The sequence below is a fragment of the Panicum virgatum genome, chromosome 5N, assembly GCF_016808335.1.
Source record: "Panicum virgatum strain AP13 chromosome 5N, P.virgatum_v5, whole genome shotgun sequence".
Taxonomy (NCBI): domain Eukaryota; kingdom Viridiplantae; phylum Streptophyta; class Magnoliopsida; order Poales; family Poaceae; genus Panicum; species Panicum virgatum.
This window is the reverse complement of record NC_053149.1, coordinates 49,666,809-49,681,153: the sequence shown is the minus strand read 5'-3', so window position 1 is coordinate 49,681,153 and position 14,345 is coordinate 49,666,809. Positions and strand designations below refer to the sequence as shown.

The 14,345-nt window shown below is 49.2% G+C and overlaps 2 protein-coding genes across 2 annotated transcripts; both read left to right on the top strand.

The window, feature by feature from the left end:
* Positions 1–6,091: 6,091 nt before the first annotated feature.
* LOC120676228 (transcription factor WRKY19-like) lies at positions 6,092–7,688 on the top strand. Its single transcript, XM_039957458.1, has 3 exons — positions 6,092–6,594; positions 6,671–6,796; positions 6,969–7,688. The coding sequence occupies exons 1-3, from the start codon at positions 6,251–6,253 to the stop codon at positions 7,438–7,440; spliced, it is 942 nt and encodes a 313-aa protein (XP_039813392.1). The 5' UTR covers positions 6,092–6,250; the 3' UTR covers positions 7,441–7,688.
* A 1,718-nt stretch (positions 7,689–9,406) lies between these two features.
* On the top strand, positions 9,407–11,746 carry LOC120676229. Its single transcript, XM_039957459.1, has one exon. The coding sequence runs from the start codon at positions 11,273–11,275 to the stop codon at positions 11,654–11,656; it is 384 nt and encodes a 127-aa protein (XP_039813393.1). The 5' UTR covers positions 9,407–11,272; the 3' UTR covers positions 11,657–11,746.
* Positions 11,747–14,345: the final 2,599 nt, after the last annotated feature.

The window sequence follows — 14,345 nt, the reverse complement described above, 5'->3', positions numbered from 1 at the left end:
GCTTTCCTCCCTCTCTCGCCTCGCTTGTACCCCCTACTACAGGCACCGCCGGTGTAAGATAGTACAGTGCACTCGCACACCCTTGCTGGACGTACGGCCCTGTGGCCGGAACTAGGATAAATCCGTGCGTTCCTGTGTTACCTCTTGCATCAACCATCCAGGGTGAGGGATCACGCAATATTTTACTAGTTGGTGCCGGACCGCCGGGTCAGGACACCGAGAAAAAGCCTCGGGGCTTTTGTCCCGAAAGCCGTGTCCCGGTTCCAAAACCAGGACAAAAGCCAGTTTGGAACCGGGACAAAAGGCCGAATCTGTAGTAATGCTTGATACTTCGAATCTGTAGTAATGCTTGATACTTTCTCCACTAATGAGCCTCCCACTACTACAAAAGCGATTAACCAAGGCAGGAAAAAATGATTAACTAAAGCATTTTTCGCAACCGCCTCGGATGGAAGGTCACGGTAAATAGCCAATTTTCTGAGGCGGTTTGCTGCCCACCTCAGTTAATCAAATAAAAAAATGATAAAAAAGAAAAAGCCCATCGATGAGCCCTCTGAGCCCATCTACGAGCCTGCCAAGCCCATCGACGGGTAGAGCTACTGCGCCGCCCGCCCGCCCGCCGCCACCGCTTGTCACCCGCCGCGTCCCGCCGCCGCTCCGCGTAGCCACCACCGGATCAAAGCAAGAGAGGGGCGCGACGTAGGTCAGGGTGGGGGAGGGGGCGACTTAGGGCTAGGGAGGGTGTGCCGTCGGGCAGAAGAGAGGGGTGCAGGGTTAGGCTGAGGGAGGGGAGAAGTAAGTGAAACCCTAACACCCTCTGGTAAATATACGAACCCGGTAGTGGGCTGACTTATGGGTTTTTGATGGGCCTCGGGAATATTAACCGAGGTGGGTTGGGATAAGAGGTCCGCCTACGTAAATGGGAGTATTTTTGGAAGTGGACCACTTATAAAGCCCGCCTCCGTTAATATATTTTCAGAGGCAATTATTTTTCAACCGCCTCCGTAAATCAATTAACCGAGGCAGTTGATTGTGACCGTCTTGGAAATTAAAATTGCTCACCTTGGTTAATCCGAGGCACTAACTGAGGCGGTTCAAAATTATGCTCGCCTCCAAGGGCCTTTTTAAAGGTTGTGGTAAATTATTTTTTGTAGTAGTGTCCACGTCACCCACACACGGTCATCACCCTAAGCTAGAGGGTCGAAGACTTACCGGCTTGCCACTAAGACTTCAAGGGGTTGGCACACCAAGAATACAGATGTGGTTTAATCTAGAACCAAACAACACAAAGCAACAACACCTAAACATGTATCTAAATTTGCTACTCTCTGCCATTATAAAAAAATCTAAAGTAACCCATCTTCTTGTAAATTATCATCCTCTATATTATAAAAATAATGCAAATAACCTCCTATATTTGCATATAAATTATCCAATCATATTATTATTAAAAGTTAAAATAAACCCTAAAGCTAAATCTGAATTATATAATTATCATAAAATAATAAAGTGCACCAATATAAAATTCTAAATCACTATTTCTAATATATAAAAAATACTAACCACGGTATGTCTCACCATGTATTCATGTATGATCGAGACGAGATAAAAATATCAATTCACAAAGAAATAATTCAATTAAATATATATATATCAAACACACATGGAGGTGTGATGCAAATAAAATCCATTTTAACTAGATAATGATAAATATATATTTTAGAGTATGTGTTAGAATATTTAATAGATGAAAGAAGATGTGAGATAGATAACTATACTTATTATGTATAAGTTTTATTTTTATTTTTTCTAATTAGTTGATAGGCTAGTATGAATAAAGTATTGACTATTTTCCTAAAAAAAGTATAGGCCAACACACATCCTGATTGTTTTATTTAATCATTTTTTTCTTTTGAAAGCTGCGGACTGATTTAATTTTTGAATTGTTTGAGAGGAGAGCTGTACAATCTTTTTGAACCAGTAGTACGCGAGCTTCTAGCTAGAGACACACACGTCTGTATCTTCAATTGGCGTGTTATTCTTATAAATATATGCATGGCACACACTCAATCTTTCTTTATCGCGGATCTGCGGACGGGATCAAAGCGGGCGCGCGAGAGCCAGCGACGACGACGGTAACGGGAAGATAGCGAGCCGTGCGCAAGAGCCCAAAACTGCCGTAAGCCCGCTGACGCTATCGCGCACGCACAAATTGCCCGAGAGAAAACGACTCGAGTGATCAACCAGTAGCTACAGCAGGAGGTAGCTGCAGAGACGTGGTAAAAGATAGCCGGGTCTCTCAGTCTCAGCTCGTGTTGGAACATGTCAAAAAAGTAGCTAGATAGGAAAACGCGTGTGATTTTTCTCTAGCTTTTACCGCTGTTGCTACTTGCCAAGGATTTACATTTACTGTGTGTGTTCTCTCTTTCGTGATGACAAGGTGCGTACGGTAATACGGTTATTGCTAGCAGCTCTCATGCGCAGTGCGATCTGCGGCGTTGCTGTTACGCGCTACTACACTCATAATCACCAAGACGTGCGTTACGGTGCAGGAAAGTCATGGAGCATAGCAAGATCTATCTCCGTGGACGCCTGAGGATCGGGTTCTCCCCGTTCGTAATGTCGTAATGAGCCATCCATGGCAGCAGCTATCGTGAGGAGGAGAATCTCGACCCGGGATCGACCAGTTAGCAAGCACGTAGAGCCCACCACGGTTCCAAAGCCGGCCGAACCACGTACACACTCAGCGAGACCAGCAAGCCAGCGCCCAGCGCTCACTGTATGCGCGCGCATCGTGCTGTGCTATCGCCGGAGTGGGTGTATTGAACGTGCTGCGGCGGCGGCGGCGGCGGCAGCGCCGCCGCCGCCGCCGCCTTCCAAATGCAAGCAAGCACAGCTACGGATCGATGCCTAGCTAGTGCCTGCTGCCGTACGGGTGCTGTCGTGCCAACCACGGCACCAGCGCAGCCACAAAGATATGAATATATGATCGATCTTGCGTCGCCGTAGCCACGGCACCAGCTACAGCGCAACCACGGCCCGGCCGGACAGCATCTCGCTGCGTCCGGTCTCGCTCGTGGCCTGGTCGGGGGAAATGAAAGTGGCCTGTCCTCTCCGCGTTCTGGGTCAGTAGCTAGCTAGTCCAGGTCCGGGCCTTCGAGCTGATCGAGCCGCCATGGCGGCCGGTCAGCTGTTGGATACTTGGAGCTGGACGGGACTCGAGTCACAGTGACAGACCGTACCTGTGGTTATGGGCTTATGGCACCGTACATCTCAATTATCATGGCTTGGAGCACTACTCCGGGTGCCGTCTTATCCTGTGTGGAATCTTGGCCGAAGCTGTCCCAATGCTGTGTGTGAAACCCAAGCAGCTGTTTCAAAGGATACTGTTCCGTGTTATCGCTTTCGCAAACCAAAAAGGTGCTACTGTGCTCTGGTAGATCATGAACTACTAGCTAGTAGATTTTGAGGAACACGAGTGCCAATTATTGTCAAGTATGACAATATATGACCGGTTCCAGCCTCCAGAACCTCGTGCCAATTAGGCTAGCTACGTGGTGCTGGTGTGCGCGCGCGCGTGTATCACCTATGTATTCACCTGAACTCAAAAGGTGAAGAAGAAAGAGAGATTCTATTTTGCAACCGATCTAAAGTCCTCAGTCTAGATGGATGTGGACTATTGAATCCGGTTCCGATAACACATCTTATTTCTTCCACGGCAAGGCGCAAGCCTCTCCTCTCCTCCACAATGATACACTCGTAACTTTATTTCTTGGCCGTTGTTTGTCGGAACCAACAATGATTCCAGTGTTGGCTTATGACGGGCGGCCGCTTTTGTAAAGTTTTTGTACACTTTTTCTTTTTAGACCTTGTTTAGATGTATGCAAAATTAAAAAAAAAACTGGGTCACTTTTTGGAATTTTGGAACTAAACAGGCTTTTGTAAAGTTTTGAATATAAAGATTTGGTTCCAGGAGTGTAAATTTTGCAGTATACGGACACACATTTGAAGTAAATGCGGAAGTAAATGCTATCAAAATTCTACTCTATGAAAGCAAAGGAACGCAAGATTGCAAGAAGTAAATGCGGAAGCTTAAATAGGGATAAGAGAAAGCAAACTCTTGTGACACGAGGATTTATCCCGTGGTTCGGTTAGCCACAAAGGCACACCTACATCCACGTTGTTGAAGCACTCACAAAAAATATTGCTTTTCGGCAATCAAGTCTCTTCCAAGGACACCAAGTCCACAATCACCTTGATCCTGGGTTCCACTAAGGAGCTTCTCCACCAAGGAAAGGGGTCTCCACGTCCCCTGCAGAAAGCTTGTCGTCGCCGCTCCACACCAAGCCGGAGGGTCGAAGACGTGCCGGCGAGTCACCAAGACTCCAAGAATGACCGGCTCACCGAGTACAATCTTGAGCTGCTCTCAAGCACAGCACACAAGGCACACAACCCTACTATCACACTCAAACATGAGCTATCCTAGTACTCTCACTTACAAGAATGTGCTAAACTTAAAGGATTTGATCACTAAGCACTTGGGTTGGCTTGGAGGTGTTCTTCAATGTGTCTAAGGTCTCTCTGAACTCCAGCAAGCATCAAATGACCGGGGTGAGGCGCTTATATAGCCTACCAAGTCGAACTAGTCGTTTTGAGCCGTTACAACTTTTTCTGCGTGGGCGTCGAATAGTCCGACGGTACTAAAACCAAAGCGTCGGATCATCCGATCCCACTGCCAGCAGACCTGTAGCCGTTACAGTTTAAACCTTGCTGCTGACGTCATTTGTCCGACGAGTTCATCCGACCAGTTTTTGACTGAGGCGTCGGATCATCCGGTGTAACGGTCAATTTGAATTCCAGAACAACGGCAACGATCATTGACCCAGCCAATTAGTCCGATGCTCCAAAGTTACCACGTCGAATCATCCGACCTTGAAGGATATTTTCCATCTCGAGAAAAACAGGCTCTGCAGAATCACCCGAGTCTTTGTCCGACCTTCATTTCCATAGCATCGGATAATCCGACCCTGAAGGTATTTTTCCAACTCGTGTGACAAGATCTCTGCAGAATGCTACGAGTCAAAATCCGACCTGCTTCTTGCTGCGTCGGATAATCCGTGTTCTTTGATGTGTTTAATCGACCCATTGTATTCGGATTATCCGACCCCACTGAGAACCTCCTGTTTCCTTGTTGCACTTCTCCAACTTGTCGCAGCGGTCATTTGGACACTTCAAATATATGCGGTGGGTTGGACACCTCGTCTCGACGGTGCATTGGACATCTCATCTCAACGGTGGATTGGACACTTCGTCTCAACGGTGCATTGGACGTCTCGGATATGACTTGGACACCTCGTCACTACGACTTGATATCTATACGGTGGGTTGGACACCACGTCCCGACGGTGCATTGGACATCTCGTCTCAACGGTGCATTGGACACTTCGTCTCAACGGTGCATTGGACGTCTCGGATATGACTTGGACGTCATCCAAGGGACCTAAGAAATCCTACAAATATAATCTCGCAAACTCATTAGTTCCATTGATTGCGCTGTCACATGATCACCAAAATCACTCGACATAGTCTAAATAGGGCCATGTTCGTTACACTCTAACAAGCCTATAGCTAGAGAACACATTCCAATCGAGTACAAGGACAAAACCCCTCCCTAACTAAACCCTAAGCCACGCGAAGAAAGGGTCGTTCCCCCGTTAAAATCTCATCGACGGCAAGGAGCTCAGTTTGATGAGCAGTGAAAGGGAAGAGGTTACCCATCAGTAGGGGGCCAGGAGATCGAGCACGATCAGCACCACTACTACTAACACCAAAAGAGCGATCCAGCTGAGGGGGAACCAGTCAAAGTGTGAACTGGACTAGCAAAACACCTCAAAATCTCGGTGGCCATGTTCCGTGACCAAAGACCGGCCGGTCCAATTCAAAACCGTTGAACGCTAGTGATGAGTGGTAGACACAGGTCCTTCTAAACCCCTAGGAAAACCACCTTTCCGTTTGGTCCGGTCAAAGCTTATACTCTTCCACCTGACAGGCAAGCTCAGACACTGACGCCTCTAGCTCGATCACCTCCTCCTCCTCTCCTCTCTATAAGAACCCCCCACTTGCCGTTCTCCGATCCACTCTATCGATCCCCACCCCGACGGCACACACAGCCGCCAAGAACACACGTATGAACTAGCAGCAGTGAAGAAGTGAACACTTAGCAAACGAGCTAGCTGCCTGCGACGGCGACATGGAGGGCATGTCGGAAGAGAAGTGCGCCCTGGTGGCGGAGCTGGTGCGGGTGCTGGAGATGGTGAGGCAGCTCGAGGCGCACACGGCCGGCCAGCAGCAGCTGGGCGGCGCGGCGGCCGGAGGGGAGCAGCGGTGCCGGGCGCTCGTGTGCACCATGCGCGACTCCATCGACAGGGCCCTCCACATGGCCATGTCCTGCTGCGCCGGCGGGAGTAGTCCGGCCGGCGGGCAGCCGGAGTCGCCGCCGTCCGGCGGGGACGGCAGCCCGCGCAGCGCCGGGTCGGACCAGGCCGGCGGCGACTTCCGGGGCCGCGGCAATGCGGCGCGCCAGTGCAAGAAGAGGTAACAAAATCCTAGCTCATGATTGAAGTAGCGCACGCGCGCGCTGTGTGTGATTTCCGGTGACGATGAAACGCAGGAAGACGCTGCCCAAGCGGAGCACCCAGGTGAGGGTGAGCGCCGTCCAGGACGTCACCCCCCTCGACGACGGCCTCAGCTGGAGGAAGTACGGCCAAAAGGACATCCTCGGCGCCAAGTACCCAAGGTCAGCGCCGCCGCCTAACTCCCCTCGCGAACGCCCACAACCTTTTCAGCCGCGCGCGCGCACGCACGCACGCACGGGCGACGCTGACCCTGACGTGCGTTCGCGCGTGCTTGGTTACTGCCTTACTGGAAGTCTGGAGCTGATCTCCGAGACTCCAATTCTTGTTGCGCAGAGCCTACTTCCGGTGCACGCACCGGCACACGCAGAGCTGCAGCGCGAGCAAGCAGGTGCAGCGCACGGACGGCGACCCGCTGCTCTTCGATGTCGTGTACCACGGCTCCCACACGTGCGCCCAGGCTCAGCAGCAGGGCGCCGCCGCGCACCCCGGCGGCAGCACCCAGGGGGCAGCAGGGCCCGTGCTGCCATTCTCGCTCCCTTCCAACAGGCCTGCGGCGGGCGCCGATGACGCCGGCGGCAGCCGTCTCCCGGGCGGCGCCGGCGCCCGTGGCACCGCGCTCCCTTTCGTGTCCCCGGCGACGCCGGAGGGCCTGGCCCGGGACGCGCCTCATCACGACGCTGAGCTCGCGTGCACCACGAACTCCCCCCCCATTGCCCATGGCGGAGATGGACTTCATGTTCCCGCTGGACGCCGCCGATTTCTTGGAGGACCCGGCCAGCTACTTCTGAGCACGAATTCGACCTAGCTGCCTGTACGGAGCGCCGCAAAATCCAATAGGTAAAGCCACCCGGCCAGGAGGAACCAACAGATTAAGCCTCCTATACTACTATACTAGTAGCTCTCACTGTATAATCTTCCCTGGTCACCCGAATTGTACGACGGGACTTGTCAGGATTCGATCCACACGAAGTCACGAACAAATCACACATGTGTCCTGACGGACCCGATGCCTGAATGTTGCTTCTGGATAAGTGAGTGATCCAGGTCGTGCTAGCAGCAAATGCCCCGTCAAATTTCAACGTCCCGTCGCCGCACGAAGAATCACACTTGCCCTCGCCCGCAGGCTACTGACCGGCCGGCCAGGCGACGACAGCGGCGGCGACAACGACCGCGGGAGGCGGGACGCCGAGGCTGCGGAGCGCGGAGCCTTGACGCGGACACTGACAGAGTACACTGGTCGTCATTGCATCATACTAAAATGTGCTCCATGCTCGTGCGTGCTCCCGGGCGGTCGTCCTGCAGCTGGGCAGCCTTTTCGGAGAGGGCGAGGTACAGTACTGTGGACAAGAGACTTGGATTTGGTTTTGCTTGCCGCGCGGGTACTCGATCGTCGTCGCGCGACGCAAGTGTGTGTGACTGAGAGGGATGGAATGTACAAGCAGCGCGCCATGGATCACGCATGGGCTTGTCCTACGATTATAGCAAGAAAAGGCTACCCATATGCAGGGCCGGCCCTGTGTTTCTTGGGGCCCGGGGCAAAACCAAAATTGGAGGCCCCTAATAAACATAAACATCCAACTAGTTCAGTTGTTAATCTCAAAAAAAAAAACTAGTTCAGTTGCATAGTTGATTTCGATAGATTATAAAAAAATTCATATGGTGAAAACAGTTGCATAAAAGTACATCAAAAGTATAACTTGCAAACACCCGATGGTAACACAAGTGGCTCAAAACTAGGGCACAACTAAAATTTACAAGAACTTGCATCCCTAGATGAAAATCCTACTAAAGCTCTCAGCTCTCTAGAACAAAAGAAACAAAGATTATAATACTGATTGAGATTTTACAGAAAAAAAGAAAAGGATTATGCAAAAACATGATACTGAATTGAACGCTAATTAGTTTGGGAATTGGGATCGATCCTTCCTACCTTCCTTCAGGCGTTAGGGCCTTAGGGGAAATCAGTTTGCCGAGGGCGAGGGAGCAAGGCAATCTTTGGGTGCGGTTGTGGGGTCGCGCATACTGCAGAGAGATGGTCATGCGGATAGCCGATGAGGAGCCGAGGAGGAGAACAGGCATTTCTTTTCTTTTTTCTTTTTTACGGAGAACAGCTGAACAGGCAGGCGTTCCTCTCGGTGGCTTCGCTAGGATTGTTTGCATTTGGCTGATTGTTTGCAGTTTCCGTTGGACTAACAGCATACGACAGTTTGGACCTTTGTATATATATTCTGCATGCATATATGAGCGGGGGCCCTACGATTTGGGGCCAGGGCGGCTGCCCCGCCTGACAACACTACAGGGCCGGCCCTGCCCATATGTTGGTGACCATGGAGCGAGGCGAACCGGCAGCTGATGTTGCTCATGAGGGGGGCCTAAGTGATTTACAATAAAGAGTCGATTCTATTTTCTTTTAATTTTACGAGGAGAAAGAGAGATTTTATTACTCATATATAAATATCATCAGTGCAGTCCCGAGCAATGTTTTGCTCCACACATTCAGGATCAGCGAAACACCAAACTGGAAACTGCCAAATGTTTTGTTCGCTTCGCCAAGCGTAGAGCTTATATATAGAGTCAATTTTATGTATACGACAACTGAAATATAATGTTTTCTTGTGTCTCAACTAAATTTTGAGTTCACCATTATGCCACTGGATAAACTTTCGCATTCCTTTACTGCCGTTCTGTTAATGTGCCGTTCCATTTTGCTTGTTATTGGAGTCCACCTTTAGTCTCGGGTGAAATAACCGGGACCAAAGGGCATGCATGTAAATATTCTGCACAACCCATTTACCACACTACCTACACAACACATGTGACTTTAGATGTGATGTTTTTTTTTAAATTAACCCGTGAAGGACCCTTTAGTTCACTAGCTGGTACTAAAGGCCCTTTTAATTTGGGTTGGAGCCACTAAACAGAACCAAAGGGTCATCCTTTAATCCCAGTTGGTGTTACCATTACCATCCTAGACTAAATGTTTTGGACTTAGTCCCAGTTGGAGCTCCATGCCGCTCTCTAGCCTTTGAATTCGGAACTAAAATCTTCGTTAGTTCCGGGTCCAACGGCAGTCGGGATCAAAAAAAAAAAACCTTTTCTGTAGTGTGAATATTTCACCAGTCCATCGACTTAAACAGACGATACACGGTGGACTAGAACTGAGCATGGGCCAGACAGGCCGAAGAAAATAAAACAATGTTTGTTTCGGCCTAAATTTGGCTGCCCGGCCTGGCCCAAATAATAACCCAACTGGACATAGATTGGGCCTTTTTTAATCACGCCGATGCCCTGAGCTCTGTTTTTATTTTTTTCGTTTACCCAAAATGGGCCGGAACAGATCATAGAACCAAAATGGCTTCTCGTTGCTGCATTTCCCAAAGGGATAATGTCTCGACCAGTTACATCCAAACATGTTAGTTGATTGTAACGTGCAACGAAGTCAGTTATTAGACTTGAAATTGGTCCCCTCACTTGGATGCTCCATTAGCACTAACTAGGATTCAAACTCGACATCATGCATGTGTCGAACCTTCTAAAATCTAAGCTGACGTGGGAAGTTGAATGATTCACATTCACCTATAGTTCAACAACTAGAACTAAAATCTACATATGTCCAGAGACTGAAACAAGGTCCGAAATAAACGAACAGCAAACTTATACCAAGGAACACAAAATGCAACCAAAATAAAATAAAATAAAATAAATACTATAGATGCAATATACCTCATTTTAAAGGTTTAGCCATGTGGGCGCCATTGCAAGTAGGTACAAGACATACATATACCAGCATAAACATACCATCAATCAGCATACAGGTCACGCATCGATCTTGTCTGACTAACCAGTAACCACTAACCACATTATAATGCTGGTGGCAACAACTCCATTAAGGCAGCTATACGCCTCACCGCTGTGCTTACAAGCTGTACTTATACAGTCCAGACTCGACAGATCGAAGATATCACTGATCAATTCAAGAGACAGAACAAAAACTGTTATGCTAACTCAAAGTAAGTGTAAGTAAAAAAAAAGTTAAAAAGAGAAGGTGACTATTGATGAGGGTCTCTGATCAATATGCACCAGATCCGCAGATCACAACCAATTTTCTAGTCAGGTAGGGATGCAAGTTAGATAATTTTGGGTAATTGGATCGATCCAAAAAGTCAATAAAATGATATTATGCATAAATAATTTGAAAGAAGAAATGAACTAGAGTGATATGTCATCTGAATTAATTAGCTAATCTAAAAAATAACATTAGATACCCACTTGCACTGCATCTTTAGGTAGAGGGAAGAGGTTCGATCGGAAACGTGAAATGCATGTACGTTCGACAGCCAGCAGATGCGGGCCCCCCGAGACCCGATCGACGCCATTTATTCCTCATCATGGAATTAGGAATCTGACACTGTCGTCCACAGACGGAATCATCACACATGATCAGACGGGCAATCTGTATCTGATATCTGCAGGCATGCCCAGAGCGTAAGAGCTTGCTTCCTCCAGCACCCACCAGTCCACAACACTGTCTGCTTCCTCTTTCCTCTCCCAGCATAGAAGATAGAAGGTGACCGGCACAAGCGCACGGCTCTGAAAGTCTGATCTCTCTGACGATAGGTCGCGCACCCTGTTCAGATATGATCTCCGGCATGCAGCAGCAGGAGGAGGCAGGAGGAGCTGACCTGCAGCAGGTGATCAGCGGGAAGGAGGAGGCGCTGGTGTTCGCCACCTGGGACTGCGGGAGCCCGCTGTACGACTCCTTCGAGCTCGCGTCGCTGCACCGCGTCCTGGAGAGCCACCTCATGGTCCTGCCGTTCCCCGGGGCCGCGGCGTCGCGGTCCCGCCGTCTGGAGCGTCGGGGCGGCACGGCGCCGCCGCCGCCGCCGCCGCCTGGAGAGACCAATAGCCGCAGCACGGTGAGGTTCAGGCGGCGGGAGGTGGGGAGGAGGAGCAAGGGTTGGAGGGGGAGCAAGGCCGCGGCGGCGATATTCAGAGCTGTTACGTGTTGGAGGAAGTTGTAGGGTGATCGGGCGATTCTGTATAGGGTGAATACATTACTATCGATTGTTGTCTGAATTTGAATCGACTACTTGTTTTTTGTTGTTGTGGTACGTTGTGATGTTCAGCACTCATGCGATTCCTTGCCATATCTTTCAGTTCATTGCGTGAAAACTGAAAACAGGTGAAATTGGTTGAGCACATGCTGACATGCGTGGTGAGGTGTTTTTTTACATATAGTAGTCTGTAGTCTTACCGATACACCACAACAGTTAGGCAGTTAGCCTCTGAAAAACAACCTCCGGAGCCTTTTCCCCAACCTTCTCTGCTGAAGAACGGAGAATCTGCTGCGATCTTGAGGACAAGCATATGCTCGTGTGCCTAGTGCCTTGCGGAGTCCTCGAACGGGGGCTGGGATTCCGGCCGTAGCGTGGATAGACTACAACCTGCTACGGACTCTGCTGGCGATGAACCGGGGGGGGGGGGGGGGGGGGGGGGGGGGGGGGGGGGGGGGGGGGGGGGGGCAGTCTCTGATCGCAGCCCAGAGAGCCAGTATCCGAGGCTCCTGCAGAGTTCCAGCTTCCCCTGCTCGTAGCGCGTTCGCATCTCCTTGGGGCATCGGCGAGTTTGTTGCCGATGGCCGTGCTCGCAGCCTCAAGGGCACTGGTTCAAAATTTCGGGCGACATTTCGAGAAATTTCAGGAATATCGTTTTTATCACTCGTGAGCGAAAAAGTATAGTTTCGGTCGAAATATTTCGGAGAAATTCGAATCTGATAACATTATATATCTTACAAAAGTTCATAAAGTCACAGATTGAGTTGTTTTGGCGGTAGATCGATTGATTTCCTATCGTTCCTGTCTGGAGATGTATTTTTTTTACAATTTCTTTAAAAAATCAAGGATCATCCAAGGTTCGAGCTCACAATCTTTAGATTTGGGTAAACAAGCAGATGTTGGTGGATGTTGCGCACAGTTCCTAATAACCTTTCTGATTATTCTTTTTTTTTCAATTTTTTTACTATTTTCTTCAAAAATCAAGGCATCAGCCAGCATCAGCCGCTGGATTGGATGGCGGCTGAAGGCTTCCTCCCTTACATTTCACTGTAGCTACAGTGGAAAGGCCAGCACCAGCTGGCACGTAGTTAAGAGTTTGAGAATGTGTTTTATTTATGTAATCACAACTATTGTGCGAACCCGCATTCTTCTCCTTCTTATATGATCCGGCAGCACTCCTGTCTTATGTTAAAAAAAAAGCACTAGCTGGTGCTGATCCGCCGAGCCGAACAGGCAATCTGCTGACGATGAACCGGAGGTTTGGGGGGCAACCTCTGATCGCAGGCCGTAGAGCCAGTGGCCTTGTTTGGTTCCTACCAAGATTTCTAGCGCACGCAAGCTGAGAAAAAAATCTCGCATGCATGGATTACTAAATGAAGTCTATTTGCAAAACCTCTTCAAGGATGGGTATAACTTTTCGCGACGAATCTAATGACGGTAATTAATCGACGATTGCATACAGTGATGCTACAGTTATCATCCTCTAATCACACGGTCAAAGATCTCATTAGAATCTTCAGGGTCACTAGCGCGGGGTTCTAAAATTGGTTTTGTAAACTGGCTTTGTTTGACACCATAATTAACAGTAAAAGTGTTGATTTCATAGCATACTAGGAAACCAAACAAGACCGTATCCGATGCTCCTTGCTGCAGAGTGCCAGCATCCCCTGCTCGTAGGGCGTTCGCATCTCCATGGGCATCGGCGAGTTTGGCACCGTTCGGATGGCTGGGCTGGGCTGGCTGATCAGCCCAGCCACAGCCGACGCAGCACCAGCCGAACAGTTGGAATAAGCAAACGGCGCTCCGTCCAGCCAGCCAGCCAGCGAGCCTTTCTCCAGCTTCTACAGTGATTTTCAGCTGCTACAGTGAATTCCAGCCCAGCCGGCCGGTTTTCCAGCAATCCGAACAGGGCGTTTGTTGCCGATGGCCGTGCTCGCAGCCTCAAGGAACGCCCTGCGATCAAGCCGGTACACGAGGAACGGGCGGCACACGCGGGCATCTGTCTGAGCATCCGCATAGCACAAAAGCTGCGTCAACACCCTCTTGGATTGTTCTAGACAGTTCCAGTCTATCGCTAACTGTAGGAGGATTAGCTTCAGGACAAACAGGAACTACATTATTGTCATTTCCGTCTCTTTGAGCGTAATGGTCTGCAGCTAGCTTGCTGCCGATTCTGTTGGGCAAGGGGTGGACCGCGAGCCTGTCTGAAGAACGCAATGGCACAAGGGTCCCAACCAACAATGATCTAGGAAGTCTCTGAACCCGGTTCTTTTCCAGAAAACATGGGTTTCTGGAACTGACGCCATATCGTGTCCAATGTTTCAGCTAACTGCAAGAAGCTCGTCCTAAGGCTCTCTGCATCTGTGATCTCTCCCTCCACCTTTCTTTGACGCAAACAATGACGGAGCTGAGGCCATGTTTAGTCGTCACATCGAATTTTCGGACACATACATGGAGCATTAAATGTAATTTTAAAAAATAATCAATTACACAGTTTAGCTGTAAATGATGAGATGAATCTTTTGAGCCTAATTAGTCTATAATTGGACACTAATTATCAAATAAAAATGAAAGTGTTACAGTAGCCGAATCCAAAAACAAATCGCGAACTAAACACACCCTATTAAAAAGGATAGAATGAACATGTCTGAAACTA

Excerpts from the sequence above, each read along its gene's own strand:
- LOC120676228 (XM_039957458.1), top strand. The coding sequence starts at position 6,251 with ATGGAGGGCATGTCGGAAGAGAAGTGCGCCCTGGTGGCGGAGCTGGTG. Across the intron at positions 6,595-6,670 it reads GCGCGCCAGTGCAAGAAGAG|GAAGACGCTGCCCAAGCGGA; the intron begins GTAACAAAATCC and ends GATGAAACGCAG. Across the intron at positions 6,797-6,968 it reads CTCGGCGCCAAGTACCCAAG|AGCCTACTTCCGGTGCACGC; the intron begins GTCAGCGCCGCC and ends CTTGTTGCGCAG.
- LOC120676229 (XM_039957459.1), top strand. The coding sequence starts at position 11,273 with ATGATCTCCGGCATGCAGCAGCAGGAGGAGGCAGGAGGAGCTGACCTG.